Genomic DNA, 19,420 nt, shown 5'->3' on the forward strand with positions numbered 1-19,420 from the left:
TAAACTTTATTGGAATAGCTAGTCAGTATTAAACGCTATGTAAAACAGAGTGTAGTAATCAGTTAAGACCACATGTTGGAAGTCGTACATAACTATAAACATAACTAGATAGCGATAATGCATGTGCAATTGTATTGTCTATGTTTGTTTGATTTCATGTTATTTGTTAATGGTAGATGTAAATCACATCGATGATCTAATGATTTTTTTTTGTGGTTCTATTAATCAATGAAATGGTTATTTCTAGTATCTTCCTTGTTTCACTTTTCGATGTTAACATTTCCTTTTGTTTAATGAATGAACCATATTGTGGAACACCTGTCGCCTTAAACTGAAGGTTAGATTGAAGGTCAGATGAATACTGATTTGAATTATTGACTTGCAAGTCAATAACACACCATTTGTTTTCTTCTAGCCTATTTAAACGAAATTAAACCAATTAAAACAACGTGACTGCCTATGGCGAAATACCGTAGTACTTCTTAATTCCGCTTTCATGAATGTTGGGATGAAAAAAATATTTTTTTCCTTCAAAGTCGCAGCTATTGACACTTTCAATAAAACTTCGAATTTGAAGTTATTATGTAGTGACATCAAAACTTAAGTTGCTAATACAATCCCATTGTGTAATACATGAACTCTTGAAAATATAAGTTTCAAAACTGATTGGACATTACAATTATCCGACCAGGATCGCCAACTACTGAGATAATTTGAGGAAGAGGTGGCAATTTATTTTCATAAATTTATTGATTTATATAATGAGGTAAATTTCAAAAAGAAATGACTATAGTTCATATACTGATAAGGGTCTTGTTTTCATAAGAAAACAAACGTAAAGAGTGCAAAGATTATGGTCGTTTAGGAAAACAGCAGCAAGCGGTTTTTTTTTCAGCCCTGAATGATCTACACTTTTATATCTATTTTTTCGGTGGCTTTATATAGACACATCTATATGGCCCCTCCTAATTTAAAGGGACATCAGCTGTCAAATTTATGTCATCGATTTGTTTCAAATTCTCATATTTGATTTATAACATTCTTAAACGTATATCAAAAGTATTATAAGTCGGAAATAAACAGTTAACAAACAATTTACTCGATAATAGATATCAGAATATTCGTGTGTATTTTAGCCTAGATGCCATCTAATTAACCATCGAGATGACCTCCGAAGACTGCTGACGATCGCATAACCCGATATAAATATAACCATAAATATACATAGAAAGCGACCTCGTGCAGTTAGATTTTTCTAGGTCTGTTTGATTTTATGTAATATGTTAAGATAATAAGTTAATTATCGTTTTTTCATGTATTTGATTTAGATGTAGATCGAATGCATTTTTGTGTCTCGAATCAGTCAACGAAATGGTTCACCTTTGATTCACTTTCAATGTTGATATTCATTTCTTTTATATGGCTGGACACGACATGAGTAATCAACCTCTAGATAATAGGTTAAATTAAAGGCCACTTTTTGAATACGGATTCAAAGAAGTCGCCTGAAATATTAACTTGCAATTGAATAATTCATCAGCAATTGTCGATGATTATTTTGACAAAATTGAACCAAATTGGCTGCTACAACAAATTATTATTTTATTTTTTCACTTTTATTAATGATTGAAACGAACAAAATCATAATCTATTTTTTTCCTTATCTCGTCGCAAGTGACACTTTAGAATTCGAAAAAAAACATATATAATTCAAAAATGATATAATTAGTTAATCGACTCTCGATTTTCGCTATCAGTCAGGATTCTACTTCGTTAAAATTATCTCCCCATTACGCTAGTTCATTTTCACAATCGTAGAAATGGAAGCCATTGAAGGGATGACGCGCTGCCAATTTTGCTCTTGAAAACCGATAAATTTATCCACATAGCACCATTACGATCCTCATATGTCAGTTGTATTTTAAAAGACAAATGTATCTACTAGCTAATGAGCATCAGTTAATGATCTTGTCTGCATTGATTCAACTTAAAACTATTGTTTGATCGGTTGTCAGGTGGAATTTTCGAAAATTCTTAAACATATATCAAAATTCTAATTAAATATTTCGTGGAAGGGCAGACTAAAAATGTTCAGTGGTTGAAGATTATAAGTCCTAGTTATCACATTTTTTTTTCTTTTTTCTAAGATATGCATTTTCATCATCAGACTGTCGTCAAGTACTTTTAGTAAAAAAAAATAGCTATTCGAACACACCTACTCTGTTTTTGTGATTCATTAGATATGTATTTCACTTGACCCATATATTTCATCTTTTCGTACTGTGATTTTTTTATGTTATAAAGTCGACCTCTAGCTTTGATACATAAAAATGATAGAATCTGAAGCGAGATGATATATCATATACTCTTGCTTTGTACGTTTTAAAGACAAAATATACACCTCAAGCACGCCCTAACATCACTGGGGTAAAGCTGATGACCGTAACTGCATTCACGGTCATCCCAAGATGTCGGATGAAAAAATAGGTCAGTATCTGTATTGTCTGTAACAGTGTTTCAATATCATTTTCTTTACAAAGGAGACATTAATACGATGTAAATTTATAAAAGATTCACACGGAAATCACAAATTACTTCCGAGAAATGTGCATGAAACAGGAAATTTGATTTTAAAAAAATCGCTAAGATGACCGTAAATCACAATCGAGATGACCGTAACAAAATCAGCAATTCATAACAAGGGTGACCGTAATTTGTTCAAAGATGACCGTAATTTGTAAAGGATGACCGTAATTTCTAAATGATGACCGTAACTTTTAAAGGATGATCGTCAATTCTAAGAAATATCCGTATTTGTATAACTACCTTTTTGGATCAAATGATTAATGGTGTTGATATAAAACGTACTTAGATGAGAGTATTATCCTATAGGTAGGAGAAAATAAGACGTGCTTTAAATTAACATAGTTCACCATATATATCTTTTTTTACGGTAGAGGGTATAATTTTAAAAATGGACATACAACAAGACATGCACATGAAAAAGTGGGGAAAACATGCAACAAAAGCGCGATTAAATGACACCTTACAAGTATAATAAAAAAAAAAAGTGTGCTGCACAGCCTCCAACTAAAAGCCAAAAGATTTTTTTTTATTTCTGGAATTCCTTGTAATGACATATAATAAATGCACTTTTTTAAAAGTGCCAATGGGTGTACACCCATTCATATTATATCGTCTTTGATTTGTCTTCTATTTTGTCTTGCAAGTAAAATAACAGAACCTTTTTCAAAATACTACGATCAAACTAGTGAAGGCGAGCTCCAGCAAAATAGATCTTTAAAATAGTCTTGTGCGTATAGCGTATCACAAGGGGCAGGGGCGGATTAAGCCATTTTCAAAAAAAAGGGGACCCAACCCAGGGGAAAGGGGGTTCAAACTATATGTCCCCATTCAAATGCACTGATCGATAAATAAAAAGGGGGTTGCAACCCCCGGACCCCCCCCCCTTGGATCCACCACTGAGGGGAACCTTGTCAATTTGTATATGCAGCAATATTATTCATATATAAAGACAAACTAAGATATTTGAATCTGCCTCCTCTGGAACCATATACACAGGATCGATTACCGGATATTTATATGTTTGATTAGTGTTTTTTATGCTCCATTTATGGGAATTATGTTTTCTGGTCTGTGCGTCCGTTCGTTTGTTCGTCCGTTCGTCTGCTCGTTCGTCCGTTCGTCTGCTCGCTCGTCCGTCTGTCCCACCTCAGGTTAAAGTTTTTGTTCGAGGAGGTTTTTGATAACGTTGAAGTCCAATCAACTTGAAACTTAGTCCACATGTGTTCTATGATATGATCTTTCTAATCATAATCAGCCAAATTACAGTTTTTCCATTTTAACGGTCCACTGAACATAGAAAATTATAGTGTAGATGAGGCATGTACTAGAGACACATTCTTGTTTCTTCAACTTTTCGTCGTATCTCTGTCAATTTGTATTAAAATTTTAAAGTCGTTATCAATAAATATTTCATTGTTTAGGCTACACCAAATTAATTAGTAGTTCTTTGGAAAACCCGCACCTAAATTGGCGAAATTAAAATAAAAAAATAAAAATAAATTTCCCGCACCTCACCTGCCAAAACCAAAAAATAAAAATAAAAATAAAATTCCCGCACGTCGAAAATAAATCCGCATTTTCGACGAACTCGATTCCGGTATTAAAAAAAATCTTTATCAATTAAGCGTTTGAAAATATGCAGTGTTTGTCATTTGTCAAGCATATTTTTGATTCTGATCAAAAAAGTTGCAAAGATGGAAAACGTGCTGATTGTTTCTGTGGTGAAACATTCAGACAAAAATAACAACAAGGCATACATATTAAAAAATACGGCAACACAAACAAAATGTCGGACATTCAGGGAATTATATCAAGAAGCCATTGAACGATGTAGCGATGCACAAAGTGAGATTATTAATATTAAAACCATACAAATAAGTAAGTCGAACAGTTTCGATGATTCTAGTATCAAAATATCTGACGAAAATATGGTATGGTCAATGATGCATCTGGTTGAAATCTTAGTTATAACATAGGCTTATAAATGTAGGTTATGTAGGTATTTCCATGTTGGTATGTTTTGGCGTAATTTATTTTCTGATATTTAATTGTAAAGTAGCACTAGCTAGAACCCCCAGTTTCCACTGTGCTTGGATTGACTGGTTAGTGATCCATATGCATAAACACAAAACACACACCATGCAGTTATGTTACAAGAAGCTAGCTAGCATACTACAGAGGGTGTCTAAGGACCAGAAGGTGCATATACTACAGATGAAAGCAGTGCATATTAAAAGCAGATAGCCATATAAAGTTCATGCATAAAAAAATATGTTCAAAAGTGTATATTTGTGCAGCGTTAATTATACAAACAACAAAACAAAATGAAAAAGAATGCAGAAAGTTGAAATACATATAAAAAGGGAGATAATTTAATTATATCAAATTATGTCCCTTTCAATTAAGTGAGTTGAAAATTTAGTTGCTTCTTTTAGGTAAAAGATATAAAAATTGAGAGAAAAAAAAATATCGCTCGCTCCATATTTCTTCAAAATTTGAGGCGAAGAATTTAAAAATATAAATTTAAATTTCGCTCGCTCGCCCCATTTTTTTTGGGTAAAATCTCAAAGAACTATTAATTAATTTGGTGTGGCCTTACGAGAAATTTGCAATTTACTATAATTGTCATGAACTCAAAATACGGCAAATAGTTAAAAAATAAATTATGAAACATGTTCATATCCGCTAACTGAGTCCATATTGAGACAAACACAACAAAAAGCTATGAATACAAATACGGATATTCTTAGAATTGAGGATTTAAAAGTTACGACCATCCTTTATAAATTACAGTCATTCTTTACAAATAACGGTCATCTTTTACAAGTGACGGTCATCTCAGTGTTTACCAATCACGGTCATCCTTGTTTTATGTTACGGTCATCTTGAAAATATTTTGATAATGATTTACGGACATCTTAGCGATTTTTTCAAATTGAATTTCCCGTTTCCTGCACATTTCTCGGAAGTAATTTGTGATTTCTGTGTGAATCTACATCGTATCAATGCAGGCGCGGATCCAGAAGGGGGGGGGGGGGTTCGGGGGTTGGAACCCCCCTTTTTTTGGACGATCAATGCATTTGAATGGGGACATGTAATTGGAACCCCCCCCCCCCCCTTTTGTCCTGGGTTAGGAACCCCCCTTTTTTAAAATGGCTGGATCCGCCCCTGCAATGTATACTTTGTAAAGAAAATGATATAGAAACACTGTAACAGACAATACAGATACTGACCTAATTTTTCATCCGACATCTTGGGATGAATACGGTCATCAGCTTTACTCCAATGAACATAAAACGGTGCAGCGATTTCTCTTTTCGATACAATTGTTACCAATTTTTTGGATTTTTTTTTCTTGAGTCACATAATGGAAGGGCAGACACGAAAAGTACTGAACTAATAGATTGATATGTTCTTCGTCCGTGGTATTTTTTTTTTAATCGGAGATTATGCATTTGCTACATCCAATTCGATAGATACCCACGTCGACTTGGTATCTAGTTGTTCTGCATAACTATGTAATAGATAAACTGAAAACGTATGCAAATGGTGTTTTAAAATAAAACACTTCATATTTGAGAAGAAAATTGTCGTTTTATTTGTTTCTATAAACTTTTAAAAATGTTCTTACTATAGTAAACATTACAGTAAGCATTTCAGTGTATCGCCTTCTCTAACAAAGAGCTTCGATTCATATTGGGTTTCCGCCTGCTGTGGGCATATTTTACAAAAACGTGGCTACAAACATTCTTATATCTAATGGAGCACAGTGAATCTGCATATATTTAAATTTGATAAGATTGAACAATCTTCAAAGCAGCGTAAAAGATTAAAGAGCAGTTTAACTTGTTTTTATTATTGGCAGGAAAAAATACGTACGACATTTAGACCTTATGCGCAATCAAAAGACATCAACTATATAAAGCTCGCAGTAGCGACCGCAACATGTTAAGATATTGATGATTTCTTAAAAAATTGAAGATAATGTTAAGCCTCCTCAAATTATTTTTTGTTTTTTTTTTCTTCAAAATTGCAGAAGTTCTAGATCAAGGTTAACTGCGTATTCTTTAACTTCTTACCTTTATTGGCACTGCTTATTTTCATTCTTGTGATGGCTGATAATGTCCTAGCCGAAGGGCTCCTTTCCAAAGATTTTGATGAACTTCTCCCAAATGACATTGTTATTCCCTGTTTGTGTAGTAATATATTTTACTTGTATTTTTCAGATATAATATGTATCCAAGTCAGTAGTCTGCATTTAAGAAGACCTGAACACAAATTCTCGATGACTAGTTGCTATAATAGCTCAAGATGAAAAAAGACTTAATATTTCTAAATTGATTTACATAAACATGGTGTCTGTTTCGTCTTTTTGTAGCGTGTATTTTCACAAATGTAATAGTCGAAAATACGATCGTTTAAAAGTTATTACATTGTTCCATTGCATCAATTTTATGGGATCATTTCCATGTATTATATTAAAGGATCATTGATCCATCGATTCGAACAATTACTTTCTTTGAGAAATTTTTATAAATGAGACTTGAATGCAATAGTTACAACCCTAATGTTCATATTAGAGAATGTAAGAATTCTCACCATTAGCAAATTTGAGTTCATGAGTTTTGTTTAAAAAGGATTTGCAAAAGCAGTTTTATATTGTAATAAAAACCCATACTTTGTTTTGTCTAGATGAGCATGCAAGAAGTTGAAAAATCTGATTTTGTTACTATTTTTACGAATTTTTACCAAATTAAATGTAATAATTAAAAAGTGCAGGTATGTATGTGACCACTAAAAGAATATTTGTTTCAAAGTTATTGCAAAATGAAGATTATTGATTTAGAATAGAATATATTCAAGTTGTTAAAAGAGACTTAATTGAAGAATGCATGTGTATAATAGATGTCCTCAGTCAAAACATCATATTAACTTGCAATGTTCATGGAAATTCTAAGCACAACACATTTTGTCGATTTACCGTGACCAATTTTGTATAATTACATTTTTGAGAAAACAAATTAATTTATTCTTTTCAAGGTAATTTCCAATACAATTAAGTGTACTTAGTTTGTATCCTTGTTATTATGGTCCCTTGCAGGGTCTCGCCGAAATGAACTCGCAGACTCTCCTTAGAGAACATGTTAAATTGTTGATGGTGAAATTTTAGTTTGTATAGAATATTGTTTTGTTTCCATGACACTGTATTAAAATATATCACTTACCTCGATTGCCACTAAATAAGGACAGGACGACCAAATTATATCTCGTTCAAATACCGTCAATTATTTATTGTATTACATGTAGAAATAAACTGGCACGTAATTAACAATCATTAATCAATACAGGTTCTTTAAACAAATACAGAAAAGGTTTAATTTTCGTTTGTCCAAGCAACAAAGAACTTTTTAAGAAATCAATGAAAAACAGATGACAATTTCTTTGGAATATTTTCTTTTTTCTTTGAATCTAAAAGTTTAAGATAACGAGATATCAAAAGCTGTTTATATAAAACGTAGAAGGTTCCAAACGTTTTACAGCACTAAGATGACTCCGACTTTATAGTAAAACAGACACACTACGAACGAGGCCGCAGTATATAGACAACAATTTAAAGAGAACCGAGAACAGACGAAGCTAACAAATCTTTGGACAAGAAGATCAAATGAAAACGAAACATAACTAGAGCTCTATAAAGAGCCTGGGTCGCTCTGCTAGGTATATGTTCATATTGAACAATTGACACTCTACAATATTATAAACAAGAACATTCTACACAATATATGGGAAAAATTTGACTTGTTAGTATATCTTGCCTTGCTGATTATTTTTTAATGCCCCGGGGGCATATTGTTTTCCCCTGTCCGTCCGTTCGTCCCATTATGGTTGTATAGTTATTCCACATAATTCCTCCTACAGTTTGAATGCTAGGAAGTTTTCATTATGCTGGCTATTTGTACATATATTGAAGGTGTGCATATGGTCAGGGTTTTGATTTTTATTAATAGTTGCTCTTTTTGGGAGATAGTTGTTATTTTGGGGGTATAAGCGGTTAAATTGTATAGATATTTTAAAATAACAATGTCCATCTAATGGGGCATCAATTATGTCTTCCAGACACAATAATATCTCAAAGAAAATCCTACATTGACAAGTAAGAAAAATGAGGCAACAACTGTTATAACGGGTCGTCTGGCGATTTCCCTCATTTCTCTTACTTGCGCGTCTTGATGATATTTTTTCTTATGTTATTTTCTCTCTATCTATTGCAGTTTAAAACATTCAAGGCATAAAGATTGGTAAAAATTGTCACCAACGGGCAATAACTTCAACAAGGAGTCGTCAGACGATTTCCTTTATTTGTCTTAATTTGTCTTGTTGATCATTTTTGCGTATTCAAGTTTCTATCTTTCTAGTATACATTTTAAGATATAAGGAAACAATGCAAAACATATGTAAAAATTGTCATCAAAATTATCTCTAATAAATAGTCAACTGACCATTTTGACTGGCTACTTATCATTTGTAAAACTTTTCTGCTCTTCTATAGTTTCTCTCTATCTGCTATAGATTTCATGATAATAAGCATACATGAACAAAGGTAAACTTTGTCATTTAAGAACAATAACTCCTATAAGAAGTTGACTGACAGTTTTGTCGTATAATGGTGGAGATCAACATACTGAACATGTTTGCTCCCGTCAGATTTTCTCTATTTATAACAGTTTTCAAAATAATAGGCAACACTTCTTTTTTTACACATATTTTCTCTTTTTAGCCATGACGGCTATGCTTCTTGGCAGGCGGGGTAATCGGGCACATTTTAAAACTCGCTGTCCTAATAATAAATCTGGTCAAGATTGGTTAAATTTGGCCAAGTCGTTTAAGAGGAGAAGATGTTTGTAAAAACTAACGGACAACGACGGACGACGGACGTAAAGTGACGATAAAAGCTCACTTGACTAATTGTGTCAGGTGAGATAAAAAGAGTGTGCTTATATTCAAAATAAAAAAAACAAATAATCATATGCTGAACATTGACTGTTTAAAAGATCAAAGCGGACAAACCATTTTAAGTCGAACAAACACTGAAAACATGCATGAAAAAGACAAATGAACTAGCTTTACTAAAGGTCCGGAAATTCGAACACCACATCACGGGATGAAGAGGGTACAACACAAGAGTTCAGTGCACAGAATGTAATTAGATGATACGTCGTCCGTCAATAGAGATAAAACAACGATAACCGTTGAAAAAGAAATCCAACAACCAATCTATTCTCTGATTTCTTTATATCACATAGACAAGACAAGACAATATTTAATATACTAGTATATGAGCTATGTAGTAAAACTAAATCAGAGATCTATGTTTTAATTAGATTGTTCAACAACTGACAACAAATCACGATGATGTCCGTAAAACTTTTGAAGGAGTGCATTTTATTTTCATTGTTGCGTATACCCATTATCTATTTATATATTTATTCAGAATCTGTCATAATTCTTAATCTGCTCATGCATTTAAAAAACAAGTCGCTTTCTTTAAACAAAGAAAAGCAATACATGAACCTAAGACCGCTGACTGCCGGGTCACCAAAAGATTGTTGCTGAATTTGTGTTTGCTTTTGAATTGAAATAATTGACTTTGAAAAGAAGAAGCCAGTTGAAAGTATATATTTACAGCTTCTATTTGAATAGCTATTTTAAAGCTCGACTATTATATTTATCACTTGGGAATGCACATATTTTTTTTCTCGATTATAACCCTTTGGCAATCCTACTAACCAGATGACTTATGCAAATTGCACAAACCTATCGCAATATTTTATGCACTCAGTTTGCTTTATAATCTGGAATTCAGGATGCATTTATTTTATCTATCATATCCGAGAGATATCGAGTGGCCCATAGACACATCCAAAACTTCAGTAACCCGAATAGTTCAGTCGTTATATTCCGCTGATCTACGAAGGCTTCGTCCCTCGTATGGGAGAAAATCGGACACGGAAAGGGCTTGAATTATTCGAGTTACCAAAACTCGCCAATATATAAGCATGAACCCCTTTGGGGATTGATGCAAAAAATGCCGTCTAATATCGGTTACTGCCCATCAACGAAAATTTTGTTTCCAGTACAGAGCATGAGGTAGACCTTAACAACTAATCGGCAATGTCATAAGTAAATCGATGTAGGCTTCATATTATTTTAATAACTGTACTATGCATAAAAGTAGAAGTCCATTAGAAGTTCGTCTAGCAATGGACTTCAGATAAAAGGAATAGTCTAATTTGGTTGATTAGGGAATGCATATTCGCCACAAAGCCCCTACATACAAATCAAAAAGCAAAGGAACTTAACTTTAATTGTATTTCTGTGTCCTGTTTGATTCATTTACAACAATATTATCAGTAACAATTACATATTTAATTTTGGAAGTAACGCGTCTTCTGATTGGCTGACGTTATTTTGTTATTCGCCCATAGACATCATTAAGTCATGTTACCGTGACATCGTCAACGTTTTTTCATGGTTTTCTACGGTTTAAAATGGAATTTAGAATCAAATTATAAGAAATGACTGTAATATTTTTTCTGTCTATTCGAAATAACACTATAAAAAATGTGGTGCACACTGTTAAATAACCAGCTACGCGCGTTATTCAGTGTGCACCAAATTTTTTATTTAGAAAAACAAATCGTTTCCGTATATTTGAAAAAAATAATCTAATTACAGTAAAACTCTTTACTCGGATTATGATATTTGCAGCAAATTTGCGATCAAAAATAAATTAATTTAGACCCACAAGTCAATGATAAGTTATGACACGAGCTGCGACTATTATCACCATTGTAAGAAGAAATAATCATGAACATCCTTTAAATAATAGAACAATTTCAACATTAAAAAAAAACACAAATAGGTAGTTTCTTGTGTGTATGTGTGTGTGTTTTTTTTCTTTTTAATAATCTTGATGTGTTTTATCGGAATCTTTCCTTTCCTTTTTTTCTGAAATCCCATTTATTTTTAACTTAAAGGGGCATTAACTACGAGATATACAAAACTAATATGACCAATTAATTTGGATATACGTTTCAGTATGTTATAAATCAAATATGATAATTAGAGTAAGATTGGAAATTTTTAATTAGACAGCCAATGTCCCTTTCATGCTAAGTCAAGTTAAATTTTTACTTATACATGTTTAAACACACTGATTGTCACTAGTTAACATTTGGTGCCTTGGTTTATGCAGTCTGGATTTTCTCCCAATTACGCCAGTTCATTTTCACAATCGTAGAAATGGAAGCTATTGTAGGGATGACGCGCTGCCAATTTTGCTCTTGAAAACCGATAAATTTATCCACATAGCACCATTACGACCCTTATATGTCAGTTGTATTTTGAAAGACAAATGTATCTACTAGCTAATGAGCATCAGTTTTGTTTATGATATTGATTCAACTTAAAACTATTGTCTAATCGGTTGTCAGGTGGAATTTTCGAAAATTCTTAAACTTTTACAAAATTTCAGTGGTTGAAGATTATAAACCCTAGTTATCAGACACACAAAAAAATATTTTTTCGAAGATATGCATTTTCATCATCCAACTTAAAACAGACTGTCGTCAAGTACTTTTAGTTAAAAAAAATAGCTATTCGAACACACCTAGATTCATTAGATTAGTATTTCACTTGACCCGTATATTTCGTATTTTTGTACTGCGATTTTTTTATGTTATTAAGTCAACCTGAACCTTTAATATATAAAAATGATAGAATCTGAAGCGAGATGATATATCAAATACTCTTGCTTTGTTCGTTTTAAAACGCTATAAAACCAGGTTAAATCCACCATTTTCTACATTTGAAAATGCCTGTACCAAGTCAGGAATATGAAAGTTCTTGTCCATTCGTTTTTGATGCGTTTTGTTATTTGAAATTGCCATGTGATTATGGACTTTCCAAATTGATTTTCCTCTAAGTTCAGTATTTTTGCGATTTTACTTTTTAAAGACAAAATATACACCTCAAACACGCCCTAACATAAAAAGGTGCACTCGATTTTCTCTTTTCGATACAATTGTTACCCATTTTTTTTGGATTTTTTTCTTGAGTCACATAATGGAAGGGCAGAAACGAAAATTACTGAACTAATAGATTGATATGTTCTCCGTCCGTGGTATTTTTTTTTTTTTTTTTTTCAAGTAAATCTGAGGTTATGCATTTTCTAGATCCAACTTGATAGATCCCATGTCGTCGACGTGATATCTAATTGTTCTGCATTACTATGTAATAGATAAATTGAAAACTTATGCAAATGGTGTTTTCAAAATAAAACACTTCGTAATTGAGAAGAAAATTGTCGTTTTATTTTTTTCTATTAACTTTTAAATTTTTTGTTACTATAGTAAACATTACAGTAAGCATTTGTCGCATTCTCGAACGAAGAGCTTCGATTCTTTTGTTCTATTTCAGATGGGTTTCCGCCTGGTTTATGACGATAGGTCTACTTCTTCTTTCGTTAATCAGCAACGGAAAATATACCATCACGCTGATGATGTGTCACCAAGTATATATATATATCTTTATTTCTCACAAACCAAATTACAAAGGTATAGAGATAACTACATATTTCAATACAATTATTACAATTACATAAATAAATAATGTACGAAAGTAGATAGAGGCGTTCACAATTGTTCACCCAGAAAAGTTTAATTTGTTATTTATCTCCTTAATAAGTTTACATAGTTTGTTTAGTTCTGTACATTTTTTAGAATTCATTAATTCATAAAACTTCAATGAGTTTGGTCTATTTCTATAGTAAAATGCAATGCATTGTTTTCTACAATTATCAAAAGCTGAACAATTAAAAATGTAATGGTATTCATCACCAATGGCATCTGAATTACACAATAAACATTTTCTGTTTTCTCTTTCTATGTTTTGCCATCTTCCAGTTTCTATTGGAAATTTCATGTTTAAAGTTCGAAATTTAAAAAATAAGGATATCTGCCTGTCATCCAAAATATTTAAATATTTCTCAAACTCCAAAGTATCTTTAAATAAACGATAATTTAATGCTTTTGGTGATTCTTGTAGGCTTGCTAGCCATTTTTGTTTAAATTGATCTATCAAATTCTGTTTGATGGTTACATGTAGCCATGTTTTATTTACAAAAAAGATATTATCCCATACATATGACAAGCCACACATGTCTAAAATTGATTTGATTTGTTTTAACCATAAAATGTTTGTACCATATTTGGCAGTTGCTAAGTTATACAAAATAAAAGGCAATTTGTCAGGTTTTCCAGTTACCAACTTGAACCAATAATTAATCATTCGTAACTTGATTGAAATATCTAATGGATATCTTCCCAATTCACCATAAATCATAAAATCAGGAGTAGACTTTTTTACTCCAAGTAATATTTTACAAAATTTAATATGAACCCTCTCGATTATTGAATTATTTCCAAAACCCCAAACTTCGCACCCATACAGAAGTATTGGTTTCACAATTTTATCAAATAGATCAAGTTGGCATTCAATTGACAGATTATGTACTCTACCTTTTCGAATAATATCGTACATAGCATGTGTTGCTTTTTCACATTGCTTTTTTTTAGCTCTTGAAAAATTTCCTGACCTAGACAGTAATACACCAAGATAAGTAAATTCACTCACAATGTCTAGTATTATATTATCATACTTAAAAACAATATTCTGCGGTAGTCTACCTTGTGAAAAAATTACAATCTTACTTTTTTGCACATTTACTCTAAGTTTCCATAACTCACAATATTCATATAAGGAGTCCAGTTGTCTTTGTAAATCTATCTGAGATTCTGCCATTAAGACAGTATCGTCAGCATATAAAATGACAAACAATTTTAAATAAACATTTAACTCTATTTCTAACTCATCAGAGATAGTGCACAAACCTTCTATATTTTTATTCTGTAAAAACAATTCCAGATCGTTAAGATAAATAGAAAAAAGCAAAGGAGAGAGATTCTCTCCCTGCCTAACACCAATAGAACAAGGGAAAAATTCAGAAAAATCTGATCCAAAGTGAATACGTGATTTGATATTATTGTACATGTTGACAATAACGTTATACATCTTTCCGTTAATCGAGTGTTTAATAAGTTTTGACCAGAGACCAGACCGCCAAACAGTATCAAAAGCTTTCGCAAAGTCCACGAATGCACAATATAGTTTCTTCTTTTTTCTCTTTAGCAACTCAAATAATATGTGAATAACAAATATATTGTCTACTGTGGAATAACCTTTTCTAAAGCCAGCCTGGTTTTCATTTAATAATAAATAATCCTCTAAAAAAGAACTCAATCTAAGATTTAAAACAGATGTGAAAAGTTTTCCCAGGCAGCTGAGTATAGTAATTGGTCTATAATTCTGGGGATCAGATTGGTCACCCTTGTTTTTATAAAAAGGTATAATATTTCCCATAAGCCATATGTCAGGCAAAATACCAGAATCAAAAATCATATTAAAAAGTTTCACATAAACGGGTATAAAAATGTGTGATGTGCTTTTCATAAATTCATTGATTATCAAATCATCGCCACTGGCCTTTCCGTTTTTCAAGTCTCGTATACACTTGCTAATTTATTCTGCGGTAATTTCTGAATTTAAAACTTCATTTACACCTTGAATGTCATTCGGCTCATTTGTGACGTCATTTGTATTCTCGGCGTTGTTTAAATTTTTGAAAAAATCAAACAGTACATCTAATGCTATGTTAGGTTTAGTTCTTTTCCCTCCCCTATTTAAAATTTTCCAATATTCCTTCGGAATACAGTGCAGGTGCTGTAAAAGTTATGATCAACAAAACCGAAAAGTAAATAAATATATCTATAATACTAAAATTACGAGGTCCAATTTGTCAGCCGTCATCGGGTAAAAACGACAAATCAAAGAATTCAACTCTATAACTAATATAGGACAATGGTGTAGATTAAAAATTACACCACTCCAGACCCTTTTGTTTTCAGCATAATTAATATTGCCAATAATTAACAAGTTCCGGGTCGAATCCGATACCGATGCAAATAGTATATTCAGCTATTACCTTATCTGTACGTTCCGCATTTGGCAGGCGCACCACCAAACGGTGTATTTAGGATTTTGCTATATATGTAACAGTAAATTTGGTCCGGTAGTAAAATTCGTCCTCCAGACTTTTTTTCCTAGTTAATCAAGTCCATGTCCATGATTTTACTAGGAATATAAGTCCTAGGACAAATGTTCCTAGGAAAATAAGTCCATAGCTAGTAAATTATGTCTGGCACTTGTTTTCCTAGGAAAAACTGTCCCAAGACTTGTTTTTCTTATAGCTTTATCATAAAATATATTTAGAATAGATGAAAAAATGGTAGATAAGATTTGAAAATTTCCTTATTTTTTTCCAATTAAAATGAAGGACATTTCCTTTATAATCTAATTAAAACATGAATATTGAGTTCACATTGCTTATAACATTTTCTTTTTATAATAAAAGACGTGGACATTTTTACCTAGGAATACTAAAAACATAGATATGATTTTATTTAACAGATTGATACACAACTTTTTCGTTTTGTCTTTAGCAATACATGTATTAAAACATATTACATTCATAGTCACCTTTTAAAATCAAGGGCATGGACATTTTAACTTCGGACTATTAATGACATGGACATGATTTCCTAGGAAAATTAGTCTGTGGACATGAATATTATAAAAAATATAACTATGCAACTCTTAAACATTACTAAAACATAACATTTAAATTTCCATGGTTTAAATGTAATTGAATTTATTATATGATTTTAAAGGACATGATTACCTAGGAAAATTAGTCTGGGGACATATATTACTAACATCGGACTAAATATACTAGTAAATTCTGTAACCTTGGACTTTTTATGCTAGCAATGTTTGTCCGCCCAGACATATTTTACCAGGACAAATTTATCACTTACATATACACGGGTCATAATCAAAGGACTGACACTACTAAATTCAATCATTGTCAAATTGTTCCCTATTGTAGTTTTATTCTAGCAATCAGCAAGACTTTCTAAGAAAACTAATATATAGGACAATGCTGTTAAATAAAAAAATACTCCATTCCTGGATAGCCAGGACCTTTTGTTTTCCAAATAATTAATATTTCCAATAACTGATAAGTTCCAGGTCGACGGGTTCAAACAGAAAGATTTGAAAGCAGAGAAAACTGTGTATCTTATAATCGACATGACTTATCAGATGACAATACCAATTACTAAAATAAGGCTTAGGCATAGTTATATACTTTAATTCAGTCACGGACCCGCGATATCACGGGTGTGTACTTGTACACGTTTAAAATTGTGGTTGGTGCAGGATAAACACAAGGATGATCTTTACAGCATCTCTGTGTCTCTGGTCTTAGGATGGAAGTGTGACCAGAGGTTTTCCTTGAAAGTGTCCGAGTCGGTGTCAGTTGCGATGATTCCTGGTAGATGGTTCCAGTCTCAGATTGTTCTCGGGTAGAAGCTGAATTCGTACTCGGAGGTGTTGCATTGTGGCTGCATGATGCTGATTGTGTGGCCATGGCGTGTTTTCCTATTGTTGACGAGTAGTAAATCGGAATTTCTGTGGCTATACTTTATGGTACAGTATTTTTTTTAAATAATATCAAGCGATTTGCTGTTCTTCTCGTTTCAGGAGTCGGCCAATTCAAAGATTGTATAATTGCGGTCATAGCGCCGGGTTGGTAGTTGTAGTTCTTGGTTACAAATCTTGCCGCCCTGCGTTGTACCATTTCTATCCGTTTGATATCCTTCTTCCAATGGGGGTCCCATACTGAGTTACTGTATCCCAGGTGTGGTCTTACCAGAGCAATGTAAGCATGTTGTTTAATTTCTTGAGGGCATCTATATAAATTTCTTCTGACAAAGTTCAGTTGTTGTGAAGCTTTATTAATTGTTAGGTAATGTGGTGGTTCCAATTGAGATTGCTGTCCAGCTCCACTCCTAGGTATGGGTTATGTTCTTTTAGTTCCAGCTTTGTAGAATGTAAGAAGTATGGTCTTATAATTCTATTACGGATGTTATTTGTTGTCTGTATGACTGTGACGTAGCATTTCTTTGGATTAAATGACATTTTCCAATCAAGACAATAGACCCCTTTTCTAATTCAGTCTTTCTGTAGTATTTCTGTATCATTATTGGTTTTGATGTTTCTATATAATAAGCAATCATCTGCAAAGAGTCTTATGCTGGTACCAGTTGTTAAGTTATCCTCAATGTCATTGATGTATAGTAGAAATAGAAGAGGACCAAGTACGGTGCCTTGTGGAACTCCGGATCGTACGGTTGCAGGTTGTGATTTACAGTCATCCAGGAGTACTGTCTGTTTTCTATTTTGGAACCAGTTATCTATCCAATTTACTGTGTACTTGCCAATACCCTTGTTCCTGAGTTTGTGTACAAGATGGCGATGTGGCACATAATCGAAGGCCTTAGGCAGCAACCATTTGATTTTAGGGGGGATGCTAAAATTGAAAGAAAAAAAATTGTTTTCGACTTGTCGCGAAAAAAAAAAGATTGTTTTTCGCCGCAGACGAAAAAAAAGGTTTACAGAAAGAAAAAAAAACATAGACCCCCCCCAGAAAATCAAATGGTTGCTGCCTTACTGAAGTCCAGTACGTATCAGTATATCTGCTTGGCTTTTATTATCTCTTATTCTAGCTAGGTCTTCTGTGGTGTTTATAAGCTGCTGTTCACACGAGTGTTTTTTCCTGAATCCATACTGGTAAGGTGATAGGAGTTTGTTGTTATCCAGGTAGTTCATAATGCTACTAAAGATGATGTGCCCATAATTTTGCAAGGGACAGATGTAAGAGAGACAGGACGGTAATTTGCTGTATCTGTTTTATCGCCCTTTTTAAAAATCGGGATGACATTTCCGATGAGCCCGTCTGTTGGTACTGTTCCTAAGTTGATGGATTTGTTAAATATTATCTCCAAGAATGGTGCTATTTGTTCTGCTGTCTCTTTCAGGACTCTGCAAGGTATAAGTTCGGGTCCTGTTGCTTTATTAGGATTAATATTATCAGCTGTTTAATAATTCCAGGTAATGACATATTTATTGGTTTCATGTGTACGATAGGTCTTGGTAATTTTGGTAGCCTAAATTTAACATCTGTATAGAATCTTGTGTCTATGTACTGGTTAAAATCAATATAAAAAATGCTGATTCGTACTGCTGATTAAAGATATTTGCTTTTTCTTCTGCATGTATGATTTCCTTACCGTTTTTATTAAGCATGTTGATGTTGGTACTATCCTTCTTCATACCTTTTATATACGACCAAAATTTCTTGGTTGTAGCATATATTTGTTCTCTGCAACTGTCTGTATGTGTTTTTGTTGGTTCTTCTGGCCGGTCAGAATGTCACTTTGATATATTGGTTGTGGTTGCTTTGAATTTGCTCTTCAAGTTACTTAGATAAGATCATTTTTCCTAACCAAAAATTGTATCGTGTTAAATTGCCAGGGGGAACTAATTTAATGTATTTTGCATCAGCATTATTACGGTATCTATACTATTAAACGAGAAGACCTCATTTTGGGTGTCGCTTCTCTTCTTTCCACAATAAATTAATCAACACGCCTCTGTTTCCTATAGGTACAGTGCATAGTCGCATTTGTCATCCATTTATATGATTATTCAGATTGAGTTATTTTGGAGAAAAAAAACGAGAAAAAAGGCATCCAGATATTGTCCCGTCATTGGACGAAATTTTAAGTCAGATTAGACTTCCGGTTTGCGTTTT

At 32.8% G+C, this 19,420-nt stretch overlaps 1 protein-coding gene and 1 long non-coding RNA gene across 5 annotated transcripts in view; one reads left to right on the plus strand and one right to left on the minus strand.

Moving 5' to 3' along the window:
* LOC139517653 (MYCBP-associated protein-like) overlaps positions 1-6,886 on the minus strand; it is a 58,622-nt gene extending 51,736 nt beyond the window's left edge. Inside the window, exon 1 of one of the 3 annotated variants that reach the window (XM_071309046.1) lies at positions 6,666-6,886. In XM_071309046.1, coding sequence (XP_071165147.1) covers positions 6,666-6,765 — 100 coding nt within the window. In that variant the 5' untranslated portion in view covers positions 6,766-6,886. The remainder of the gene's footprint in view (positions 1-6,665) is intronic. The other 2 variants (XM_071309083.1, XM_071308956.1) reach the window with 2 other exon arrangements.
* Positions 1-7,811, plus strand: part of LOC139517904 (uncharacterized) — a 37,324-nt gene extending 29,513 nt beyond the window's left edge. For both annotated transcript variants that reach the window (XR_011663225.1, XR_011663226.1), the window contains one exon: positions 6,813-7,811. This is a non-coding gene — a long non-coding RNA (uncharacterized lncRNA). The remainder of the gene's footprint in view (positions 1-6,812) is intronic.
* The last annotated feature ends 11,609 nt before the right edge of the window (positions 7,812-19,420 follow it).

The sequence above is a fragment of the Mytilus edulis genome, chromosome 1 (assembly GCF_963676685.1).
Source record: "Mytilus edulis chromosome 1, xbMytEdul2.2, whole genome shotgun sequence".
NCBI lineage: Eukaryota > Metazoa > Mollusca > Bivalvia > Mytilida > Mytilidae > Mytilus > Mytilus edulis.